This window comes from Neopsephotus bourkii, unplaced genomic scaffold, assembly GCF_033783945.1.
Source record: "Neopsephotus bourkii isolate Nb327-2 ecotype Australia unplaced genomic scaffold, CSIRO-AGI_Nbou_v1 NB_1638, whole genome shotgun sequence".
Lineage (NCBI taxonomy): Eukaryota > Metazoa > Chordata > Aves > Psittaciformes > Psittacidae > Neopsephotus > Neopsephotus bourkii.
Window position 1 is genome coordinate 8,750,194 of NW_026902113.1, and position 27,291 is coordinate 8,777,484.

Here is a 27,291-nt window from a genome sequence, read left to right on the forward strand (position 1 = left end):
CTGCAGAGAAGAACTTGGGGGTGCTGGTCGATGAGGAAATGAACATGAGCAGGCTTCAGTGTGCACTTGCAGCCCAGAAAGCTAACTGTATTGTGGGCTACATCAAAAGGAGCGTGACCAGCAGTTGAAGGAGGTGATCCTGCCCCTTTATTCTGCTCTCGTGAGACCTCACTTGGAGTACTGTGTGCAGTTCTGGTGTCCTCAACATAAAAAGGATGTGGAACTGTTGGAACAAGTCCAGAGGAGGGCCATGAGGATGATCAAGGGACTGGAGCACCTCCCGTATGAAGAGAGTCTGAGAGAGCTGGGGCTGTTCAGCCTGGAGAAGAGAAGGCTGCGTGGAGACCTCATAGCAGCCTTCCAGTGTCTGAAGGGGGCCTATAGGGATGCTGGGGATGGACTCTTCATTAGGGACTGTAGTGATAGGACAAGGGGTAATGGGTTAAAACTTAAACAGGGGAAGTTTAGATTGGATATAAGGAGGAAATTCTGTCCTGTTAGGGTGATGAGGTACTGGAATAGGTTGTCCAGGGAGGTTGTGAATGCTCCATCCCTGGCAGTGTTCAAGGCCAGGTTGGATGAGGCCTTGGGTAATATGGTTTAGAGCGAGGTGTCCCTGCCCACGGCAGGGGGGTTGGAACTTGATGGTCTTAAGGTCCTTTCCAACCCTAACTATTCTATGATTCTATTCTATGATTCTACATGGGATGATTAAACAGACTGCAAGTCAAGACTAGTCAAGTACTATAAAATGAGCTCTTAGTACATAGAGTCAAATGCAGCACAGCTCTTCTGAAACAGATGAGCATTTGATTTATGAACAGATACAATACAAGATGTGAAGGGAAAGAAAATTGGTTCAGTGGGATTCTTAACTAAAGTGTTTGCATTGACACCGAGTCCCTGCTTTTAGAAAAGGTTTTTGTCTGCTACCAACAGTTAACAGAGTGAAGACTTTTCAGTCTCCCTCATGCTTTGATGCAAAACTGTGGATAACATCAGACTTGCAGGCACTAGGCTTGGCCTCGCTCACAGAAACATTGCTTGTAAATCAATCCCAAGTATCAGCCATGTTTAAGTGTTAATTTTGCTTTCCAGTGACTCAGAGCCAGTGCCTAAGTCCTCCTCAGGGTCTAAGGATGGCATCTTGAGTCACTGAGGTGAAAAGATGAGAGATATTAAGATCATAGTCTGAATACTGGATGTAGTTGTGCTCATACTCAGGATCTCTAAAGTGGTGTCAGAATGGAAGAAATCACAAACTCAGAAAGCCTTATGGGAATCAGTGACCTGGAAAGTGACACTGAAATACGGTGGTTAGTTAATGACCTCAAGAGGGGTAAGGGAGAGACACCATCTATCTGTAATTAGATGAAGGACAAAGGACACAGACAAAATGCTTTGAACTAAACAAAACAAATAGTATATTAGAACAAAAACTATTACAAAAATGTCCCAATTTGGATGGTTAGCATGGAAAAAAATGATTAAAAAAAAGCCACTGCTCAAGTCACAAGTAACTCAAACAAACCAGATGCAGTTGTTATCAATAATGAAGAACACCTGAGCCAGGAATACCTTTGCAATGGCTTTCTGAGAGGATCAAGATTATTTCTGTCTGCCTGGAAGACTATGCTAACAACATTACATGAATTCATTAAGTGGATGACAAATCAAAATGTAAACTAAAGGCAACTTCTTATTTTGTAACACTATTTTCCATTCAACAAATACATGACTCTTCCATTTTTGCATCTGAATTGCTCTAAGGTGTCAACAGAGACCTTAATTTTATTTTCCTGTGTTCTCCTCATCCCTCACAAAAGCAAACAGCCCTTAAATCTGGGCAACAAACATCTGGCTTTACACATTCAAATGAAGCGCATCAAAACAAACAGAGTAATTCAAAGCTGACCACAAGGTCCTGCTGTCTCATTTGCTCAAGTAATTAAAAAAAGATGAGCTTCACCACCAATTAATCTACTGAGCACTAATTAGCTTTAATGAGGATTTGTGGTACTTGGTACAGCTTGACCCAGAAAATCCTCCGGAGTCCACTAATTGGTTGATGCCAAAAGCAGGTCTCACAAAGAAGGGAAGGTTAAAGTGGATGCAGGTGTCCTTAAAATTGGATCTTCTCTGAGAAAATACACACATAGCCCAGCTAAAAAATAAGAATTAAAACCATCAGGGCCGCTCTTCTCTTACTAGAACTGAACTCTTCAGAAATGAATTTGTATTTTGTTATGACTTACTAGAGGAGACAGAAAACACAGGCACACCAAATGCGCAAAGACACTTAGCTGCCATTGGTTTTAACTTGCTGCCTTTCTGGATTATTCAAGCACATGCACACATATGAAATGATACTGTTTGTTTCTGCTTTTCCACTTTCTAGAAGGAAGAAGTAAGGTACCAGTGAAGCCTTACCAGGGCTGCTAAAAATGACACAGATAAAAACCGGAAGCACATACATATCCAAGGTGATACCCCTTGCTGCCTTGAAAACACGGAAAGAACCCATGGCAGAAGCACAGCTCTTCAGTGCAAAATATCCAATATCTATGGGTAAGCCCAGAGGACAAGAAGGTACGCGACTGTTTTCCCTGTCATCTGAATAGCTATGAACCCACTTGCCCTACTGCCTGCAGATGCAGTGGTCTCTGTTTCTTTTATCCTATGGTGCTGCCACAGCATTTAGCAACAAGTAAATCATTGTACAACTTGGTTTAAAGAGAGAACCCTCCAAAGCTTATGCTGAAATTCTGCCCTTAACTCCACAGTCTCTCTCCTACCCACAGGCATTTTCAAACAGAGCAGCAGGCAAAACCTTGTTCAGCCTCTTTCCTTCCACTGTCACATACGCTGTTAAAGACATTGCTGCCTGAGAAGCCCTGGCTAGCCTCCATTCCTCTTCTGTTGGAAGAAACATCTTGCAGTGCATTATCCTCGCACTGCAACAGCAGGGAAGGAGGGAGGGAGTGAAGGAGGGAGTAAGATATGAAGAAATTTTTTTGCAAAATACTCCATGTGGCTAAACACAAGGTAAAAGATCAGGAAGTTTCTGTCCCTGTCATCTTTAGCTGGGGATGAGATTTTGAAGAGATCAGTTTGTTCAACACTGAAGTATCCTTTCCTCCCCTTTTAAAATTTAGAATTAAAACACAGCCATTCGTTTCTTCCATGTGTTCCAAACAGTGCCTTACACAAAAGCTCATTGTTTCTTTGTTGACATGTTTCTACTACTGAAAGTTACATCAAGATAAAATATGAAGAGCAACAAAAAAAGGTGTGAGACAGATTTCTCCATCTTTGACCAATCCTAATCATCAAACTGATTACAAGCAGACTGTTGATTTCCATTTCAGTCTCTTGGTTCTCAAACTCCATTTAGTTTCTGCTAAAGAAGAACCACAGGTTCAAACACTATGACTTCTCCCCGAGTATGACCTGGCAGAGGGGACTCGGGGATCCCTCGCTGGCTTCTAGGACACACCAAGTATTCCAGAGGATTCATTCACAATTCCACCTCTCACCTTTAATGCAGTGTAACGCCGCTTAAAGGCTTACAGCATCAGTCATGGTCCTGGTGGACAAAGAGCGAGTACGATAATGCAGGCAGAGGCTATGGCCACACCTTTGTAATTGGCCAGAGGAGACCCCTTTTAATTCCTCAGATACTCCCTGTTGGGTGAGGGCACTCCCCCAGCCAAACCGCAGGCCTGAGTTTAACTTGTTTTCTTTTAGTTTAGACTCAAGTGCTTACTTGAATTCATGTGAGGGAGGAATTAGAGTTAGAGAGCAGGCAAAGAGATGACAACTAACACAGACTTGGTATAAGGAGAACATGAAACCAACATTCTTGCAGACCAGGAGTTCAAAATTAGAGCAAGCAAATCACCCTCCTACGGAACAGCAAAAGTAGCAACTACAGGCTTCTGATGGTTTCTCTCTTTCATTCCACAAAGGGGAGATGTTATTTTTGGTTATCTAGCATTGGATTGCAGGAATGTTTTACTATGAGGTCAGAGTAGGAGGTTTTTTTAATTTAAAAGGCAAACAGGCATTACTGATAATGAAGCTGCAGTGTAATCAAAGGAAATCTCCAGAGCATTTCACAAGGAAGCATCTGAGGCACATAAACAGTAAAACAAAAATCAGCATTTTCTTTGCAGAGTCAGCGTCTACATACACTGCTCCTTAATCACTCAGGATCTAGATGAAATAAAGAGACATCAAAATCCATGCTCCTATTGCTTTTTTTCTGTGAATACTTAGCAAGCCATGAACAAAAACCCAGACCATGGCTAGAAGATGAGAGGATTACCAGGCACAGACTACAGGGAAATGAAGATAGAATTGTGAGCTGTGCCGCTTGCAGCCTGAGAGGTGGAAGAAGTTACCGATCAGAGGTGACTCCTGCAACAAGGCAACCAGGCTTTCCGTGAGGGTTCAGCATCAGCAAACTCTCTAGGGAAGCTGGGAGTCTTATGCCCTGTCATGGTATAACGTCTCCAAGCCTTGTTAATGCAGTGGCTTCTCAAGTACATGTGACGGCCACAGAGGAAAAATTCCCCTTTCCTAGGTAGGAAGCAAATATTGAAAGAACTTTCCCTCTCTATGAGTTACGTTTGACATTATCCAGACAACTATTTGTCTGTTAAGCATCATATGTATCTGGATGTGTGGCCCTTACATACTTGAATCAGCCATGTAGTGATGTAGCCATGTAGCTCTCCAGGCCTGGAACATGTGGTACCAAGCTCTTACGCCAACCCTCCTGCCACACCAACAAAACACCATGGATCGATGACCTTTACCAGTGCCCTGGAGAAACACTATTATAGCTTGTCATTTGGCCTGGCAGCATGCTAGTTCACCAAAACAGCAGCTTTCCTTTCCCATTGCAACTCAGAGGTTTAAATACAGGACCAAAGCATGAAGGAGAACCTGCATACAGCAGCAGATCCCACATCAGGTACATGCAAGTCTTCCCCATGTTGCCACATCACCTGTGCTAGTGGCAGAACCACTCTGAAACAGCAGACAGAGGACAAGGCATCCACAAGCTTCAGCCAGCTTCTGTGTGCAGCACCTAGACTGTATGTAGAGTTCTAGGATAAAAATCCTCTTCAAGCTGGACCTTTAAGTTGTACAGCTAAAAGTATGACAAAACTTTCCTTCTGGTGACAAGCAAAGATGACTTACATTTTTGTCATTAACGATGTCCTAAGACAAAAAAGACAAATGGATCCCCCCTTTGACTCCTCAAATCACTTGGACAACCCATTCTAGCCTGTGAGGCTGTTATTCCTAATCTTCTTTCCAAGACTGCTTCTTTAAACAGAATTGTATTGGGTTTACGTGGCAAGGTTTTGGTTGCAGGGGGGCTACAGGGGTGACTTCCGTATGAAGCTGCTAGAAGCTTTCCCTGTGTCCAACAAAGCCAATGCCAGCTGGCTTCAAGATGGAGCAGGAGTGACAGGGCAGCTTTGGTGGGTAACTTGCATCCAGCCAGGGTCACCCACCACAAGATCACAGTATTACCAAGCACTTTTTAAATATACCATCTAAAACAGCAAGCACTGAACATGTGCCTCTGCGAAAAGCAACAACCCTAAGAAAATAATAAATGAGAAGTCTCTGTGCTTAGAGTGCCTTCTATTTCTATACACTGCAAACATTAAGCATGCGTTTACGCAGTCCATTGTGGGCATGCATTGAGAGGGGGACAGGCATGATCATGAGCTGTCCCAAAGCCAGCTAATCTAACCTGAAGCTCCCTGGTTTTGCCTTCAGCCTTTCAAGAATGTGGGAAATGACTCAATTTAAAGGTCTGAGAAGCAGAGAAGGCTAAGTGTGGCTTGTTGCTGTTCATCTATCCTCCTTTAGCTATCACTGCTGTTTACTTCTTGTCCCTAAGTGCCTCACTTTGCACTTACTCTAGTGGGTTCTTGCTCCTATCCTCTACAGATAAGGTGGCATACAGTTGCAATTATAACATTCTTTTCCTACTCACTCATTTTTTCAGAAGTAGTCACCTTGGAGGTTCAAGTTCTTCATGCTTGGTCTCTATGTAAAGATGGTTTGTTGTGGGTTTGGTTTATGTTCTGTTTGGTTTTTTTTTAATCCAAATCTCCTCGTTTAAAAGAAGTCCCCTTACGTACTTTGACTAAAGTTAAAATGTCTTCTGTGTTCAAACCTCTAAACTCTTACCGAATTCTTCTTCCTTTTCTTTAGAAGGAAAAACAAAATAAACAGGAAAACCCCAAACTACAGAACAACTTAGTGCAACAACAAAAACTGATGAACTTTGAAAGTGTCTGGATACAAAGAGCAAAGCTCAAGACATTTGGTTGACCTGTAAAAAAAACAAATTGCTTTTCTTTAAGCTTTTAAGTATTTCGTAATTGCCTGCTAAATATTTAATATCTAGTGCAACTTCTGTTTTCTTGTCCTTGCTGCATGTAACTTAGTACTTGATTCTTTGCCACAAATCAGAGGTGTGAATGCAGGCTGTCCTGCCTCTCTTCCCAGACAGGGCTAGCCAGCAGAGGAGCTCAGGCGGACTGCTGGAGCCATTAGGCTGGAACAGCTGGTATGGAGAAGTTCTCCTGCTGTGCAGCCTGGAGGGAAGATTTCTTCTCTCCCCTGTGGAGATCCCCGGTGCCCAACCCAGTAACTCAGGATTAAGCACCAGAGAGATTGGCCCCTTAAGCAGTTTCAATTCTCATCCTGTTATGTTCTCTTTTTTCTAATCATTCTTTTCAATTCACAGCTCCATTCTGGCCTTTGTGCTGACGGGGTACCTCCATCAACTTTGACTTTGCTAACAGGTTTGATCACAACCCTAAATCCTTCTCCAGGTCACCAGGTTTTAACCCTATTAGTGCACTGGATCTCCCTCAAGGTTACATGACAGGCACAATCAGGATGTGAAATGATTAACTGTACCAAAAAAAAAGGCATGTCAGCTTCAACTGGTTCACGCTAGCAGCTGGGTGCTTGGGTCCCCCATGCCAGTGGGAGTATAACAACTCCTTCACTCCTCTGGCCAGCTTCTGAGACCCTATCTTCCCTCTGCTCCTTCCCACCTCTGCCCCCCCAGCCTCCCCCCCCTGCTCAACTTGGAGCAGAAGCAGAAGCCAACCTAGCAATTTCAAGTGCCTCACACATAGGGCTTAGAAATGCCAGAAATTAACAGTACATAATAAAATGAGGACATAATGTGACGATTCCTTTACTGATATGGGACAGGAGGGAGAGAGAAAGGGCCAAGTGTAAAATAAAACAAAATTATGCATTTTCCACCTACCATACACAAATGCTTACCATATGGAATCAAAGAATTTAAAAAAACCCCACTGATATCATTTTATGTGCTTTTTGCTAGTAAAAGGAGTCTAATATCTTTTTACTAGAAAAGCTGCAAGGAAAAATCATAAATATGCCAGTCACTTTGTTGTGTACGCTGGTGGAGAAACCTTGCCTTGGCTTCCCAGAAATGGTGTGAAGAACATCTGGAAAAATTGATAAAAAGACTGCAAACCCTCAGACCCCGAAATACACCTCTCCCCTCTTCAACCTCATTTAACGCTCAGCTGCACTGGAGGGGCCGGATTCAGACCACAGTCATGCATATCCTGAGTAAATACAATGAAGTCAACACATTCAGGAAACAAGGATTTGGCTCCAAACAGCCAATACCGTTTAACCAGTTGAAAACACAAGACTGAGTTTGTTTCAAATAAGATTCATTGTACCTGCTGCTGTGAAGGGGCCTTACTGGCATGGTCTGCCTATTCAAGTGGATGTAATTTGAAATGCATCAATAAAGAGACAAAGTGCTTTGAAATATAATGAGCCCAAGCCTTGTTCCTCTTGATCTTAATGAAAAAGCTTGCCTCTTCCTTGGGAAGCACAAGATTAGGTCCTCAGCTCATTCATGGGTTTGTTAAAAGTGAAGGCTGTTTCACCATTTCTGCTTCTGCCGGCGTGAAGCTGAGGGCTCTGCTGCTCTCAGCTCCCTGCACAGCCACAAGCCTCAGTCAGGTTTCCCATGTTCTCCTCTTCCTTGCTCCTCCCCAGGGACTTGTGGAGTGGGCATGTCTCCACGGGTGTCAGCTCACTGATTCCCCACTGGGTCATGCAGCTATTGAAATGAGATAGGCATCTGCCCTCACCCACCAAAGAAAACCCAGGCTAAGATAAATAAGTTGGCTTGCTCTCAGGGTGAGAGCTGGTCACGCACATTTCGCTAAAGCAACACTGTTAGAAGCACCTAAATGAAGGAGAATCTCCACTGGTATGTCTCTTTGTTGAGGGCAGACAACAGAGAGACTATGGGGAACTGACACTGCAAAACAGTATTTGTCTTATGAAATGGAGATGAAAGAAAGAGGTGTCTATTTACCATCAGTGGGTGAAAGCAGCAAGAGGAAAAAGGCATACTGAAAAATGCGCAGGAGCACACCACAGTGCTTCCCTGTGACTACAGAACTACACCTCCCTTGTTCTGTTGTCGCTTCCACTGTTCTGAGATACTGCCTCCCAGATCTCTGAGTAACTGGAAGAAATTCTGCCCAGTATTTCAGTGTTGCAGGCATTTTTCTGCAGCACCCCAGACAGGCCCTTCAGCTCCTTGTGAAGTACGTAAGTTGTGAAAGCTACATTGCTCTTTATTATCAAATAACGTTCTAATCTCAGCCACCAACCAATTAAAAGCAGAACAGAAAAACCACCAGAAGACTACTTTTAAAGAGAGCTCTTGGGCAATTCCAAGACAGAGAAACCCTCTGTAACAGGAAATCTACTGTCACAAGGAGGGTGCTGCACAGCTTTGCTCACTCTCCATTAGTTAGCCAGTAGAGCAATAAAGTGACATTGGTTCCAAAGTAAAGTTTGCTTTGGTCCCTCATCAGCCATTACTCCACCTGAACTCCTGCTGACTTCAATGAGAGGTTAGATGGAGTGAAAAGTGAATGAGAATTTGAAGATTTGGCCTTTTATGAGCCAAGATTTAGTTGTAAACTTATTTAAAGACACAAGAATGTCTGCAGCTGAGCTCAATGCCACTTTTGAACACAAAACTGTAGAAAAACGTTGTTTGTTTTCTTTGTGTAAATCTTGCATGTTAACATGATTAGGTCTGCTGGGCAGGTGTCTCCACATGTCCGTATTTATTTTGGCACATGAGCTGTCCCTCTCACCTCTCCAAATTCATGTAAATTTAGTGTTAAATCCTGCCTTTTGTTATGTGAGAGTGCCAGGGAGCCCCTCTCCCTTCCTGCACCAAGGTTTGCTCACATCGCAGCTGGGCTGGAGTCCAGCTCAGCACCACTGGGTGCCAGGCTGAGGAGGGCAAGTTCAGGTACTCATCTTCCACAAGCAGGTAGGCAAGTAGAGTATGGGATCCATCACCAGCCCCTTACTGTGCACTCTCTCAAGCTATTTCTGGATTTGCAAGTTTCCCAGGTGCTTGAAATCCCCTGCTCCTGGAATCATCTGATAATGAGATCATCCCAGTTTCCATGAGAAATTTTGAGCCATCTAGAGGAGATCGACAGAAATGAGAACACGACTGATTACAGCTCAAAACAATACACTTCATATAATCTCCAAGCGTCACTCGTTATTTGCAAGGTTTTCGGGACCCAGCTCAGGGTGCTGACACTCTTCTCTGTACAGAACAGATGCTCCCTGGTCTACCACGTGTCCTGCTGTTTGCTCCCTGCCAAGGTAAGGTAGAAATTTGTGCCTTTTTTTTTGGATTGCTATAAGCAAATTCAATTTTATAAACGATCCAAAGGGGCTGAGATTCAGAGGGATGGAACAGGCACCAGTGAAGTCATTTTTTATTAACCTGGGAAAAGTGTGTCTAGCAAGAACAGGGTGAAGACCCTCTAAGACAGTATGTGCAGATTTAGGTATTAAGTGGCACATGCAGATCCCGTAGCGCTCCCTCCCCATGTGCAGTGAGGACCTAGGTGCTATCCTGCTCACATCTTAGAAATGCAGCTGAGCCAAGCATTGTTGGCACCCTGTTGTGCAAGCCTAGATGCACTCACTGCTTTTTGAGGTTTGTGAATTGCTTTTTGTTTAGCAGGTTAACCCTAAACATTCATATCTTGCACCTCATTTTTTTGTCTAAGGGCTAGGCAACGATAAAAGTAATTAGCTCCCTAAATCCTTCTCTTATCTGTAATTGGGTGTGATTTTTTTGTTGTTTGTTTGTGAAAAACACTGAACAAAAATAGTGTCTACTACATGAGCCAAGAAAATAGGCTCTGATGACAGCCAGCTTATCTTCCACGGCTGCCTGAACAAACCAACACCTAATGGGTATGTTTTCAGGAACACTTCCAGCCAAGAACTAACACTGGTACTTGGAGGTGACAGATGGAGCCATGCAGTTTTAACTCAGCTCACTACTTTCCATTAGAAATGAGAAGACGCCAGTCACTTCCCCTTCCTGAATAGTGTCACACTGCCAGGAATGTCCCAAGAGCAATGGGGCTGCAGGCAGGAGGGCAGAGAAGTGCACATGTCCCAGCGCTCACTTCCAATGGCTTCAAGGAAATATTTCAAAATTAAAGAGCATGAACCAGAGGGGTTGTAACTGCACAAAGTTCCCACTCTGCTGTTTTCCCACCCTCACCCTTCCCTTTGGACAAGCACATGATTTCTAGCAGGTGTGAAAGAGCCGGGAGACAAACAAAAGAGATAAAAGACAGAACAACTCTGAAGAGCACTCAGGAGGCCACATCACAAGCACAGCGCACCAGCTCCTAGCAGGCAGAGGCACTCTACCATTATCTAGTTCACAGATGGACCACCCAGAAAATCTGGGAGCAATTAGGAAGGAGAACAAACAAATGCATGGAAAGAAGGGGGGAGGGAGAATGGGAAGGACAGCCAGAAGAGATTCCTTACATCATCTCCATGCAAGCGTTTCGAGAATGAAGTGAAGCTATATGGAGGAGGAATGCAGATGAAAGAGTTTGCAGTGAGAATGCAATAAAATAAAAGGCTATGAAAACATGCAGTGTATGACTGAATTACAACAGGGCCATTACATTTACAGAAAGTCAGGTCAGTGTGTAAACAGAGAAAAAACCCATCAAGTTCTTGGAGACACATACATGCACATATAAACAGATCAAATGCTAACTGTCTCTCTCACTATTAACAGTATGTCAGCCCACCTTGCAACCCGGGGACTCATCAGGCAAAAAGCTGACTCACTCTCCTCTCCAGCTGTCAAGAACTGGCACTAAATACTGTCAGGAAAACACAAATGCTACAAAACACCACCATCTTATGCATGGATAGGAACCACAGCAACACTCAAGGGGCTCATACTGCCAGAGCTGTGTGGCTGGGAACAGCCAGTTTTCTACTGGCTTGGATTCCACCTGCCTGCCATCTACTCAGTCTATCAGTCAGCAACTCACAACACCAAGTTACAGCTTTCTTGCCTGGGGGAAGCTGACCTGATTTTGGTACCAAGTGCTTTGGCTGCAAGTGACTTTCAGGTGACTGCTCAGCCCTCTAAAACCAAGACATTTTTAATTAAATGCCTGATTTCAGGTTTTAATTGTGGCACAGAAAGTAGCCTCTGTTGACCAGTGCTGAAAAGTCTGATTTTTGTTTTTAAATGATTTGATGTGCAGTTCGTGACTTCTGCAAGTAAGCACAACTTACAAACAGTGTTTTGTAGGATCTAAAAGTCACAGCAGAAAAATGACTCAAAATAAAAACTGAAGATACTGAGTGTTTTGAAGTGATCTTAATCAATAACGCTGTGTTTACTTTGTCTTGGTCTCTGAGAAGCAGACTCCGGTCACTAAGGACATCTTTTAAACACATTAAAGTTCACATAAGCATTTCTTTTAAAGCCTTTCGATTTACTATAATCTTGGTAAACTCACTCCCTGATAATTTTTCATATCAATAGTCCTTATTAACTCACAAGTTCAATTGAAAAAAAAAACTACTATCCACTCAGCGGCAGCTACAATATGGCAATTAGTTTACCTTAGAATAGAGATCAAAGGCTGAAAGGATGACCCTGCCCCAGAACAACAACATCTTTTAAAAGCCCCATTCCACTCAGTTTGCTAGTTTATAAGGTTTGCTAAAATCCAGTTTAATGATCATGTAGTTTCTTAGCAAGTCATGTGGTGCCATATTGTGTAAGGAACAGAAGAGTTAGTTCTAAAACCTTTTTGATGGGGAGCTTTTCCAACCAGCGGATGCAGAGCCACGATCTGAGATAGTAAATGAAACTGTTGGATGCAAAAGCCTCACTATGATTTTCTTTAGCTTCTTTCAGAAGAGACAAAAGTTCCCACACAACACATACTCTCCCCTTACAATGAAAGATTCCATAACAGCAATATGTTCCAGTCCATATGGTGTGGATGTAAGGGAGAGGCACAACGAGAAACTGAGAACACTGAAAGCAGCAGCCTGTAAGCTGCAGTGGAAAGAAGAAAAGGCATAAAGAAACCCTCAAGGTGAAATTGAATGAAGCTGTAGAGCACACTGGATTAGGCAGTTCTCCTTTTAACCACAGTCTTCATATCCTGAGTTGCAGACAGTTCCTTCACCTGACACTGATATCAGATTAATTGGTTGGGTTTTTTTGATGACAAAGTATTTCAAAACCAGCCTGGTCCAGCAGCCAGGTAATATCACTATATGCTACCAAGCAGGAGACTGAGTAGCAGTTTCCAATACAGCCTCACAGCAGTAATGCACGGGAAATGAAACTGAAAGAGCTGATATTGGTGGGAGCAACAGACACAGATGAAAAGGAACAACAGTAAATGAATAGTAGAGGATAGAAGACTTCTTACCCTGTCTGGAATCAGATTTGAATGGTAAATGAGAAATAGGGAGGGGAAGGGACAAAAGAGTCTGTTTTAAACATCAGCATAGACTTGCCCTACCTCTTTCCATTACTATCACGAAGCATGGCTTTTCCCAGTTCTCTCGTCTTCATCTCCAACTCCTGAACTTGCTCCAGCAAAGTTTTATGGTAGGTATGCTTGGCCCTGTACCACAAGGAAAAGATAAAAAGAAAAACAAGAGAGCCATATGAACATTTCCTTTGCTACAAAACCTCAATTTTACTTCTCAGCTGAGAGGCACAGGGCCTTCCCTTGAAGGATTTGGGAAATAAGGCAGAGCGTATGCATGTCACTTCAAGTTCACAATACCTGGGAAATATTACATAAGAAATGAGAAATCCAAAGGACTTCAAATTCAGCACAGCTTGGCTGCTTCAACACAACACTCAAAATCTATCCAGCCGGCAAAGCTATGGGACTATGGAGACCTGACACCACTGCCGTGGGACTGCTCAGGACCCAGACACTCAGACAAAAGAGCTGGGATTCATTGAATATTCATGGCAGTAAAACATGATTCTATCTGTCTTTTGAGCTATGCATGGCACTGCCCTGAAAACCTGAGGAGAGTCTCGGATAATAATTGCCATTCAAGCCCCTTTATTTTCATTTCTCAATCTCACATGACTTGGAAAGGCACTTCTTTCCCCACTGAGCTTTCAAAGTGACAGTAATAAGACTGGCTCTGTCCTATTTGCTCAGCTTGGGGATTCAAACAACAATCCATGTACCTACCACATGTGCTACCAAGATTTGAAGAGCAATGTTACTCACGAAGAGTACTGGGGCCTTTTTTCCCTAGTTTCACCTACTGCTGCAGTGTGGTTATACCTAAATTGCATTGTTATAAAGGAGAGAATTTAGCCCCCTCTGCCTTGACATGTACAAAGCAGTAACACAAAAAGCAGGGATCTTTCTCCAACAGGCAGTTTTTGATCAGCTTCCTCTTTTGTGTCACTTAAAGGACAAGTGTCCCATGAGATCATATTGATTTGCATATGACTGCACAATAAGCCTGAAAACAAGATGGAGCCAAGTCACCAAGACACCACTTACTTCATGGCATTAAAATAATATCCTGCAACTCTGAAATGGCAAAAATCTCTAAGTTTTACAAAGATCTCACATGCAGATACTATAATCTTTAACCAATGATGTAAAACAATATCAAATTTCCTCTAGCAGAAAAATAATAACTGATGTATATGTTATTAAAATATAATGAAAATGCATTTATTTTTTAAAAGCTTGATTCTTCTTACTCCTTCCGTGGGGAATAAGACACAAAGACCACAAAATCTTTGCTGATATTATTTTAGATGACAGTGCCTTGATATTAACACAAGGTAATCCAAGTCCTTGGGTCTTAGTGTTGATGAATTAGGCCCCAAATTTGTCAAAATAAACCAAAATGAAAACTACTTTTCAAAACACATCTGCATTTAAGAGAGAAAACTGAGCTATATCATTCTTACAATCTTTAAAGCTGACTTCACTATCACACTCTTTAAGGAAATACATTGAAACTTTGACCTTGAACTCATCTCTTACCTTTTAAAGAGGCCATACCTAATATTGCGAACTTGAAGGCTTAGCATATTTGGAACTTTGAAAATGTTTTATAATCAGTTTTCCCCACAGGAATCTACAAGTTATTCAATCTCTACCAAGGTTCTATGTTTATCTTGCCATACACCATAAGAGATGAGAGATGTTTTTCTTTTCCTTTAGAGAGAATATTGAATTTAAAATTTAATAGGACAGAGCCTGACCTACAAAGTCCAATTACTGCAGCACAGCACACAGGGGCATTGCACTGATATTTTACAATGTGGAAAAGATTGTCCTGAAGTTGTGGATACTGAAGTATTTTCTAAGTAGTGTGAAATGATGAAATACATGGGCTCTGCTGTGGCTGTGTATCCATAAAGCAACAATAAACCCACAGGTAATTGTTATGTATTGAGTCACTCCTTCACTTGGAAGCAAGAGCATCCATGGAAGAGTCAGTAATTAAGTATTTATAAAAAAGAGTCTGAGCTGACCTATCCACATACTAAAATATGATATCACAATTGTCTCAGAGTCTGGGCTTGCTCCCTTCAAAGTCAACTGCAAATATTCCATGGACTGCTGGCATCAGGACTGGATACTTCACGACAGCACATTATTAACTTTTGATACACAAAAATACAGGTGGAAGTCTTAGATTTTACCTTGTACTTTACAAGTGGCCCTAGATGCAGGATCAGCCCTTGATAATTTATGACATCTTGTATTTGCTGTTACTGTTCAGCTGAAATCTGATGCATTTCATAAAGACAAACTCATCTTTTCCTCACACACTGGGACATTAAGACCATGGGCCATAAGAACAGGCAAAAGTTACCTTTGTAATTTGGGTGGCCCTTCCCCTTCTGAGCCAGGGAAGTGCATAGCTTCACTTTGCTACCCTAGGAGAATATTTAGGGGAAACTGACAGGAAGAAGCATCCTTACATTAATAAACTTTCCTCAAACCTCTGTTCTGGCTTGCATGACCCAATAACATTTTAGGAGTCTTCTGCTCCAGGGACTGCAAGCGTGTGCAAGGATGGGAAAAGCTCCCCATACCTTCTCTTACTTACACCGTGGAGCTGGCAAGTGCAACGTGCTTCTTCCCCCATGATAAAAAAGTACACAAAACTTTGGATAATAATTGGAAGGCTCAGGAAATTTTTCACTGTAACACTAAGTATTGAGGCAGCAATTATTAAGCAGTTCTTGCCCTCTTGCCTGATTTTGCTGGAATACACTCTATGTTTTTATGATTCCCACATAGCTTTGTGGCTCAGCTATTTTGAGACTTCCTAGCACCAGTGACACGTATTCAAGTGATGTGTGCCAACTGTGAGGAAGCACTCACCTTATAAAGCTCCATTTCAATGGTAGCACAAGTGGGACTTTAATAAGGCAAAAATCAAATCCAAACCAAGCCACTGAATTCAGGGTAGTGGACCAAAGTTAACAATGTGGTAGTGCAGCCAAGTATTAATAATAAGCTTCCTTCTCTTTTAAAAGAGACTTTTCCACATTTCCTTGATTCACTTAAAGGAAAAAAGAAGCAAAAAGCCTGTTGCTGCAGGGAACGTGGGAGATAAAAGGTGTGTTGACAGCTGCAGCCTGTGTAACAAAGGGAACATGTAAAACTAGCTCTTGCTTCCAGCATTACGTTTTGATAGCAGATGCATCACAGCAGTTTAGAAACAAAGATTCATATGGGTTTGAAACACACTTTCTTATCCCTTTTGACCTTCTTCCAGACAAGAACTCTGTACTCTATTTATGCTTCTCTGGCAGTATTTTGTACTGAAATTAGGCATGTACCTTTTGGACATGGATGCTCTTTCTGGAGACACGCGCTTCATGTCCAAAAGAAATTGAAAGGGATAATTCCATGTCCATGAGAAGTCAGAGCTGCCGGAATTTTATGGCCAAACCAGATTCTGAGATTCTGCTGAATTACAGACAGCAATGTGGTGTAACCGCTGCTGTAGAAATGTGCCGGCTGATTTCCAGAGGCCTTGGGCTCAAGTTTTGAATGGCAAGCCCCTTGGAAAGGAAACAGACCTTTACTCCTTCCATATGGCAGTGCTGATAGCTGTGTCATTTCATTTATCCTAGTTAAAATGTTAATGGTATTAATTTTTCAGTGATAGGTTAAAAAAACCCAAACAGAAGTCCTGCTCAGAGAACAGATTTTTTTTGCTTAATGTTGATAGGAGCCTCCTGTTTAAAATCTGTTGGGAAAATATCTAGTATATCAATCATGCGTGTTTGTCTTGAGAGCTTCACAATCTCTGTGCATTCTTGGTCTGAACCACTGGAAGGATTATGTTGCTGATATTTCTCTAAGAAATATTAAAGAACAGGCTGAGTCAGTAACAGAGCTTTAAATGAGTAATAGCTGAGGATGAGCCTGCCTTGGTCTGGCCTGTTTTACAATTTTCAAGTTATTCTTGCCAAGAACTGATAAGAACAGAGGACAACTTCAGGACAGCCAGCTATCATGAAAACATTTCAAAAGATAAGGTACAACCTCAGACACTAAATATATATTTGATCCCTGATGCTGCAAACAGTCCAGCTCCTATTTAGCTTTAATCACAAAAGTAGTCCCACTTACTAAGCAGGCAATTTTAAATAATGCCGGACACAAGAGCAGGGCCTGATATATTAAATTAATTCTAAGATTCATTTCTTTTTATCAGAGCTTTTAGAGGCAGGTCATAGACATAACCAAGAATCTCAATTTAAACATTTTGGCCTCAGCTATAAAATTTTAGGGTATTTTTCAATTGGAGAAGTAAGATGAGTGTAACAAAAAACCCTCTGGTGCACTGGACTATTAAATCACTGTTTGGCTTGAACAGAAATCTTACATTATGATACCTACTTTTAATTTTAGCAATATAGCTCTTGAAAATTAAGCTGAGGAAGAAAATAGGAAAACATTTAAGAAGTACTTTATGATTGGCAGATTTGTCTACTACCAGTTTCATGCAGCTGTGCTATCAACCCCACAGGAGAAAAAGACTTTCAGTTATATGGATGTGAGCTGACTTACCCTTTTATGCCGGTGTTAGAAACATGGCTGTCTCCAGGAAAGTTTCTAGTTTTTTCAGTACTTTCTGCATTTCTTAGTAAAGAAGGCTGGTGGACTTGGCAGAGTTAGGTTTACAGCTGGACTCAATCTGAAAGGTCTTTTCCAACCTACATGATTCTATGATTCTAAGAATCTTCCTTGGCTGACTGACAGCTCATCCCTGGAGCAGAGTTACACATTATGATGCTTTCACTTTTAGCCTTTGTGTCAAGTGACAAACTAACCTATATTCCCCTCTTCACTCCAGCTAGGATCTGCCTTTCTGCCCCAGAGCTGGAAAGCCCTGGATCCTCCTTGCACCAGGTTATTACATACCCATGCAGTAAAACCTCCTTGGTTGTAACATAGCTTTCCATGGGAAAGGATGAAAGCTTTTGGTGTCTAAGACACTTAAAAGCAAGCTGAATAAACCACTAGAAATTCTAAATGAAAACATCACTTCTGCATTTCAAATTGCAATGGTACAGACGGTACGTTGATTCTCTTTAAATCAAAGTTCGTGAAATTGTTTGCCTTCTGCAATGCTTGGAAACCACAGAGTTTTGAGAGAACAGGATTACAGAGGCTTGTATTTCACAAGGGTTGTTCCTCCTCTCTGGGCAGGGAAGGAATGTTCAGACACAGAGTGCAGAGCACTGCTCTTCTCTCAGTTAAGTCTTGGAAGACCCACTGTGGAAGGAAAACCTAAAGAGCAGCTGAGAAACAAGTGGGAGCTTACTGGGTATGGATTAGAGTTTACTACCTAACCTCAGTCAAATTGAACAAATTATTTGTTCCTTTTTAGTAATAAGAAGTCTCTGATGTCTGATTTAAATTTGCCTTTAACAAAAGGGCAGACTACACAAATAATACTATGATGACACACCTTCATTACTCCAGCAAGGCTGCCTCCTTCAGATTCAGGACTAACTACTCACTCTCTCACATTGCTGGTTGCACTGGCAGGTGAGAAATTGTTTCCACTTGGCTTTGCTCAGAGATATCCCAAAGGAGTATCATTGTTTTGCTTTCACTGGAAAGCTTTATACTGGACTGAACAACATACGCATACAGAATAATTCCTGTAATACCAAGAGGACTGTTCAAGACTTACGCTGTCCATGCCACGTCTTTAACAAGGCATGCAGTGGGCACAAGAAACAAGCCAAACCAGAAGTATCCACATCTCAACACCATTCCAGCCTGTGAGGAAACAAACAAATAAATCATGAGTATTTTCAAGCCATGACATGTTAAGTGGTTGTTTACTAGCAAAAAGGTAGCATGATGGCATGAAACAGGTACTACATCCATTATCTGGGTGATGTTGAAATTTGGTAGTGGTGGGAAGTCTCATCAGCCCTTAACAGAAAATAGGCCTATAATTAACAAATAGCAATGACATTTCTCATTGCAATCATGCCTTATGATCTCAAATTACATAGAAATTTTCAAAGAAACCAAGTGTTTCAATTAAATCCTCCACTGATACTAATTTGTGGATCTAGACAGATACATTTTCACTCATGAAGAGCACCATAAGTATATTTAGTTTGCACTTTTGTGCATCTTTTGTGCCTTTTGTTTACTCTCTTTCTACCCACTGCTCTAGATCTCTGAGCAGCATCAAACTGACATGGAAGAAAAATTACATTTTTCACTGAAATGTTTGTCATATTCCATTTAAATAGAGCACTTCCTGTTCAAACTACTGCTGTCTCAATTCAGGGTGGGAAACACTCACTCCTGTCCCACAAATGGCTTTTTTTACAAGCAAAGAGCTCAAAGTTTATATTTGTGTTTTTCTCATTGTTGTAAAGCTCGAAGGAAAAGCCTGATAGGATCTGAGAAGGGAGATATCTGGAAACCCTGCAAATCTCAGCATACACACGTAGTTATGTAACAAAATTGAAATACAGCACTATTTGCAGAAATTCGATTTTAGGTCATTGGAATCTTTTACAGATAAATTAATGGTGAGGCCTGGATTTGCTACATAGAAGACTTGAGATGACCTCACCACCGCTTGCCACATCCCTGCCATATTCCTTCCCCAAAACCTTTACTTCTCAGGGTTTTATGCGCCACCTACAATGCCCACACGTATACCAATGCTCATGTGCAACATTGCTGAAGGCAGGGAGGCCTATACCCACGGACACCACACTACAGCAGCTGCCTTCCCAGTGTAACATAGGCTTGACTGGCTCAGCTGTGCCTCTGTTGTTATCACACAAGAGAGCAGCAGCCTGCAATGCTGAAGTGTCAGGATATTTCACAAAGTTGAGCTACAGAACATGGAACCATACAAAATATCTACTAGCCTTTGAAATAAGTTGTGAGAACACAAAATTTCTAATTATACCCTTCTGTGGTTGGTCACAACAGAAGGAACTTCCATTACTCACCACAGCAAAGCTTTAAAACTGAGAAAACCCATCACATTGCATGGACAGGATGCCCATCAGCAGGACCCAACGCCTTTTCCCACTGTCAATCTCTGTCTAAATTGTCCACCTCACAACTCAGCCATATTTAGTGGCAACTTGCCCTTGGACTGCCAAGTAGTGAGTACTTCCAAAAGCATTTTTCACTTTTGAATATTAAATCCTCCACACTGTTGCTGGACTGACTGATCAGTGATAAATCTTGTACTGAAAACAAGAGCAAGCTAGACTGTGCTAAAACATTTATGGATACTTTGCCACCCACCCAGACAGTAAGCAAACACATTCCAGCCCCGGGATCAGCTCTCAGTTATTTGTGAGCCCTCATGCCTACTTTCACATGAGAATGCCAGAAGCATATAGGCAGTTTTGATCTATGCTTATTTAAGGAAAAGGATGTTCAGGAGTAAGAGGGAAATCATAACCTTATTGTTAGCCAAAAACCTGAACTGTAATAACACAGTGGCAAAACATAATGAGATTTATCCTCATGCTTTGCTTTTCTTTGGCTGTGACCCTGCAAGTGCTAGGAGTCTAATCACACCAGCATTTCCAGTGACCACCCTTCCATTGTCTGTGCTAATAAAGGCTAAAAGGGGCTGTATGATTCTATATGCTATTTTATGCTATTTTTGCTTCAAATATTTTATGTTCCATGTTTTGCCTTTGTAGCTGAAAGCAACTTGACACACTTGGAAAGCGCAGAACAGAGTTATGTGCTCAACAGAATTTTAAATGCTATTATTGTTGCTAGAAACATTGACATCTTGATGGCTGCGAATTTGGACATCCCACATGTTAAGTTCAACACCCCAAAAAACCCCCAAACCCACCCCTCAAACCACATCCTTTTTGCCTGCAATTCTGCATTTTTTTCAAGTATTATTCTGTCCAAAACCTGCATCATTAACAGCAGAAGTATTAATCTCATCTGAACCCTGCCAGATATTAACTTTACTACTGGCAAGCCTTTTTCTACACAACCCTTCCCAAGATTTTACTCCATTCCTCAGCTCATAAGGAAGGTTTCCTTCCCACTCATCTCTAGTTTCCCTTTGGAGTGATAAGACTGCTATCCTGCATGACAGTGAACTGGTTTGTCTTGCATGCACAGCTCTGTCTCTGAACTCTGCCTCCTCTGGCAAGGTTACACCATCTGCTCACAGGACGGGAGATCCTCAGCAGAGGATTCACTGGAACCCACCTAATATTGTTCTGGTGACATCCAAAGACAGCATTTTCAGGGTATTGCCAACCCATGGGATAGAGGGTTGGTTTATGAACAGAAGTTATAGTAGGAACACTTGTACAACACAACAAAACCTTTCTCAGGCTTCATGGCTGTTGCTATGCTCCATTCCAGTTGTTCAGCTACTCATGACAGCCGTAAAGACAGTACTGCAATATATCTACAGTGAAACACGGCATTTCCATACCCAGTCTCAATGGATAACAACCTTCAACTATCAACTATCTCTCCCAGATAAGAAAAGCAGAACTACTACACAGGAATCACCACCATATTTATTTTTCCCTTTTAAGAAGGTCACAGAAAGGAGGAGTAGAAATACTTTGTTTTTTAAACAAATCCAAAATTTGACCAGCTCTGTCATCACACAGGCTCCACGATATGCAACTGAGTCATTTTTCTTCTGTCTGCTGATGTAAACATTAGTGACTAGCACATCCAAAGCTAACTACCAGAAACCATTAATCACATGGCACCCCAAACCCACTTGAGACTAATGCAAGTCTTCCTGCTGAAGACATCGCAGCTTAATCTGCTGCCATCAGTAGACCCCTTTGCAAGCACTGATGAGGCTGCCACAGTACAATCACTCATTTTAAAGGAGTGATAACATTTGTTAAAAAGATGGGAACAAGAAAAGAAAGAAAAACTTAGCTCCAATTATTTTACAACTGAAGAGCAAACAGTTGAGGTCTCAGTACCTTTAATCTCCTGTAGACTGCTTTTGCAAGGGTTTATTCTTGTTGGCTTGGTTTTGGGGGGAATGTTTTTTGTTTTAAATCAAGGACATGCTGTACAAAGGTGCATCACAGAGAGAATAAATTGTTTCAAAAACCCCCTGAAATTGCAATATGGAATACATTTCAACCTTTTTCCTCCATTTTACTATTCTTTCTTAAGATGCAAATAAGCATCATTCATAGCTCTACTGTTCCACCATGGTGCCACCATTTTCGATAGCAACTTCCCAGAAGAACAAGGCGAAGAAAGGAATGGGAAGTCGGACAACCACTCTTTTGGTATTCTTACCACAGCATGGTTAGACAGCAACTGGGGACTCGTAAATGATAACCAAACACGTGTCTCAATCATCCTATTCAAGAAAGGTGAGACAAAATTTAAATTCATATTTTGAATGACAAAAGCTTTCTTCATTTTCTCAAATATTCTCTGAGGAAACTTGGTCAACAAAAGCATAAGATCATGATAGAAACAGCTGGCTTTATAGTTACGGTGTGACAAAAACAATTACTGAAAGTGTGCCTGGATCCTGATCACAGCTTTCTCCACAAAGCATACATAAGGACCCATTAAACTGCCCAGTTATGGTTTCACATTAATTCACTGCCAGCTTTATACACTACAGATCCATGTCTAACCTGCAGTCAGGTGAGCACAGTCAGATACTCACTTTAGTCCTTACTAGTCAAACCCCATGGCTGACAGTAGGGCATTACCTTTGGCAACACTTGGGAAAGGAGGAGAGAGGATGACGCATAATTATTGCCAGTGATTCACATAAGATAACAGCGCAACAAATATTCACTGCCAGCACTGAGATACTATTGATCTAGACACCTATGACACTGCAAGAGTGACTGTAGGAGCCTTGGCCCTGCTGGTCTGCCTCAATAACCAAAGCAGAAAGCAGCACATCACCAGCAGGCAGTTAACCTCACCTAAAGGTCAACTGAGATGCACATCTCTGCCAGTATCTCTCCTCCATCAGTTCTAGACCAGTGGCTTGCTCTGAGCCCACCACTTGAGAAGGGCTAAAGCTGGGGTGGAGTAATTCCTGTTGGTCACTGCTCCAATCCCATGTTAGGCAAATCACTTAGAAGCATGTCTGTTATTCGGTGAGGACAGTTTTCCTCAAAGCCTGTCTCAGTCCATCACTCTGAGGTGCTACTCCTAGGGTCTTGGTCTCAGCCATTTCCCCACTGTTGACAGGGTGCTGCTAGCTTGGCCAAACAATGCCTCACCTGATGGCATGGGGTATGGACAAATATATATGAATTGCCATGAGAAACTCAGGCATCAACACTGGGACACATTACAGCAATGCTCCTAGTTTGGAAACTATTGGGTTCCTGAGAAAAAATTGCCTTTCATTTGCTCTGTAGATTCAATAGGGCTGATTCAGAAACTGCTTTAAAGGTCTAGGAAATATTTTCAGTAGGAAATAAAACACACTCTGCCCCAACCTTGAAATTATTGCACTTTTAGTGATATTACAGCTTAGACATCTTTGCTGCAGTTTTATTTTTAATGCTTTTCATGAGCTTGAATTTGGAGCCTGGCTTCAGTAGCAAAAGGAACAGGTTCTATGCATGAAAAAAATATCACAGATGATAAACAGTATCACTGTGCAAACTCCCCAGCAAATATGTGATACATTTACACAGTTTGCAGATGATTACCCAGCCATCTTTTCCTTTAGAGGGCTGCACTCTGCACCCTCTGCATGTTCTGGGTCATCTTAAGACTGAATTTTTCCGGGCACTGAGTAATTTTCTTCTTACAAAAGACCTGGAAGTACAATCTTGAAAGAGCAAAAATATTAAATCCTTATTAACCAAGTGGCTGGACAGATCTTAAGGAGACATCGGACTTGCCACTTACTAACATGTGTAAGCACGTGCCATGCAACAACAGGAAGATTTTGTGTCATAGAGCAATGAGTTTTTCTTAAGTTATTCTGAAACTAGCAATGGCTTTCTCCCACTTTACATGATAAAATGGCATTTGTTAGATTCAGTCAAAACCTCCTGCTGCTTCTATTAGCTTACTTGGAATGATCAGTATCTCCACTCCATGCTATTCTACAGCCTATAATACAAATTCTGTTATAATTATTGCATTATATAAGACCCTTAAAGCGCTACAAATAACAGACCTCCCTTAAAGATCATCTACATTAAAATCCCAGCACAAAGGGATGCTAGGGCTCACTCATGGTCACACAAATCAATTGCAGAGCTGGGAAGACTGCCCAAGTCCCTCAGTTAAATCATACTACACAGCCTGAGCCTACTGGAGCCCAAGTATGAAATATAATAAATATCCAAGAATGCATTCTCAAGGACTTTCCCTGTGCACACTGGAACATAATCTACCCTCCAAATGAGTAGAGGCTATTTTATGAAAAAGCTTAAGAAATTTTTCCCCCAGTATAACTGTACCAGCTCCAGGCTGACAGATTTACTAGTTTCAGGGCTGACAGGTGTGATCAACAGGTTTACCAGTTCCCTCTTCAACAAGCATCTTGGCTGGAAATGTGCCTAAAGAATAACCCCTTTGGGTTATTGGCACAGAGTTAAAGAATGAGGCAGAAGCATTTGATTCCCCCTCCTGCTTACACCACTGGGAGTCAGGAGTACCTCAAATGAAATCAGTGGAGCTCTACCACTGAAAGGTTAGCTGGATATTTCCATGTCTGAAATAAAGACGTGCAATGTTTTCCATAATGTAAGAGTTTTCATTTAAAAATGACTCAGATGAAAACAATGACCTCACTGGCTGGCTGGATTTAACACAATGACACATTGGTCCAGTCTCAAACCTATTTCCTCCCTCTCCCAGTCTCCACTCATACAGCCATATTCCCTTGAGAGCAGTAGAAGGAGGAAAGAAAGAAAATCAGATACCTCTCTCAGATACTTTACCCATTTTCCTTAATTTTGTCAGTCATACTTAAAACCATATGGAAGTCTAGAGTAAGAAATTTATCCATTGTCTAGCTTCCATGACATAGTTATCAAGCCTATTGGTAATTTTAACATAATACCTGGATTTAAATGTAGAGAGACACAACAGGCATAGGACTTTGAGAAGGAAGAAAAAAAAGCCAACACAATATCACAAAAACATATACTCGCATTCCTGGTAGAACCCAAAATATTTTAAGATACCGGTCTCCAGCAAGAAGCTTCACATTACAGAAGCTGCTAGTTGCAATAGTTAAAAAAAAGCATGAAAATACTAACTAAAGTACAAAAATACCCCAGAAAAATACAGTAATAGCTCAAAAAAGACAAATCACATGAAGTTCTTCTAGAAAAATCCAGGAATTTGCAATACAAAGCTACTAACCAAGAAATGAGTGTCAGGGGGAGAAATCAAGCCAACAAATAACCATCCCCTCCAATCCAACTTCACATACACTACTGCAGTTGTAGAGAAACTAGTTAAGAGCTGTAACCCCACAGAAGCACAGTGAAATCCTCATATTTTCTACTTCCTTTTATTGTCTTCTTAGGAACTTGCTTTCCATAATGGAGTAAAACAGCAAATTAGCAACCAATTTTTATTCTAGTTCTTAATGTAATTTACAGAAATTAATATTTGATACATAAATTAATATATCTATGGCCAAATGTGTCCCAAAGGGTGTTACTAAGCTCTGTTTTCTGTTAACTAAATGTATATTCTACATATGCAGCCTAGTCTGAGAAACAAATACTATGTCTCGTTACTTAATTAGCATACAACACTACCAATTAAACAAGGAGCCTGCCCATCTTACTTGCCATTATTAGTCTGATAGCAGAGAATTAAGAAAATTAATCAGATGATGTTTTAATTTGATTTCATGGTTCACTGACAGTGTAAATTCTGAAGCAAATTCACGCAGCTTATAATTTCTTTTTCATTACTGGTTACATGAAGCTCAACAAGAAATGTAAAGGAATGTTTCCCCAAAGTCATTTGGAGAGAACTGATGGTTAAAAATTAGTAGTAAGATCATGCTCCAAATGGATATAAGTGGATTCCTAAAAATTTGCTAGAAAGCACAGATCTGATTAACCAGATTATCCAATAGATCTGATTAACCTTCTCCTTAAAGTGCATGAAATGCCTACATAAATCTTCATGTAAATGGTACAAGGTGCTAATTATTTGTCCTGGCTAAAAAAATAAAAAATGATAAAAGATCTATATTACTCTGAGCTCCCCCCCCCCCCAAATTAAAATTACTGAATAAAAGAAATTCCTCCCTTTACACTTGTTCTTGTGGACCATGAACACCATAAAAAAAAACCTGAAGCAGGGGACACTATTGATGGTATCCAAGATTTACTTTTCCTCACCTGAGTCAGGTGATACTACTCCAACTCACAGAACCATAGAATAGTTAGGGTTGGAAAGGACCTTAAGATCATCAAGTTCCAACCCCCCTGCCATGGGCAGGGACACCTCGCTCTAACCCATATCACCCAAGGCCTCGTCCATCCTGGCCTTGAACACTGCCAGGGATGGAGCATTCACAACCTCCCTGGGCAACCCATTCCAGTGCCTCACCACCCTAACAGGAAATAACTTCTTCCTTATATCCAATCTAAACTTCCCCTGTTTAAGTTTGAACCCATTACCCCTTGTCCTATCACTATGATCCCTAATGAAGAGTCCCTCCCCAGCATCCCTATAGCCCCCCTTCAGATACTGGAAGGCTGCTATGAGGTCTCTGTGCAGCCTTCTCTTCTCCAGGCTGAACAGCCCCAGCTTTCTCAGCCTATCTTCATAGGTGACAGAACACTGGAACAGGCTGCCCAGGGAGGTTGTGGAATCTCCTTCTTTGGAGACATTCAAAACCCGCCTGGACACGTTCCTGTGTAACCTTATCTAGGCGTTCCTGCTTTGGCAGGGGGATTGGACTAGATGATCTTTTGAGGTCCCTTCCAATCTCTAACATACTGTGATACTGTGATACAGGAGGTGCTCCAGTCCCCTGATCATTCTCGTGGCCCTCCTCTGGACTCGTTCCAACAGTTCCATGTCCTTTTTATGTTGAGGACACCAGAACTACACACAATACTTCAAATGAGGTCTCACAAGAGCAGAGTAGAGGGGCAGGATCACCTCCTTCGACCTGCTGGTCACACTCCTTTTGATGCAGCCCAGGATACAGTTGGCTTTCTGGGCTGCAAGCACACACTGAAGCCAGCTCATGTTCATTTTCTCATCAACCAGCACCCCCAAGTCCTTCTCTGCAGGGCTTCTCTGAATCTCTTCTCTGCCCAGCCTGTAGCTGTGTCTGGGATTGCTCCGACCCAGGTGT

The 27,291-nt window shown here is 41.7% G+C and overlaps 1 protein-coding gene across 3 annotated transcripts in view; it reads right to left on the reverse strand.

Annotated features, from left to right (window-relative positions):
• ATP8A2 (ATPase phospholipid transporting 8A2) overlaps positions 1-27,291 on the reverse strand; it is a 335,578-nt gene that overhangs the window by 18,524 nt on the left and 289,763 nt on the right. For all 3 annotated transcript variants that reach the window (XM_061374620.1, XM_061374621.1, XM_061374622.1), the window contains 2 exons: positions 18,652-18,740; positions 12,954-13,058 (listed from right to left, as the gene is read on the reverse strand). In XM_061374620.1, the coding sequence (XP_061230604.1) occupies positions 12,954-13,058; positions 18,652-18,740 (194 nt within the window). The remainder of the gene's footprint in view (positions 1-12,953; positions 13,059-18,651; positions 18,741-27,291) is intronic.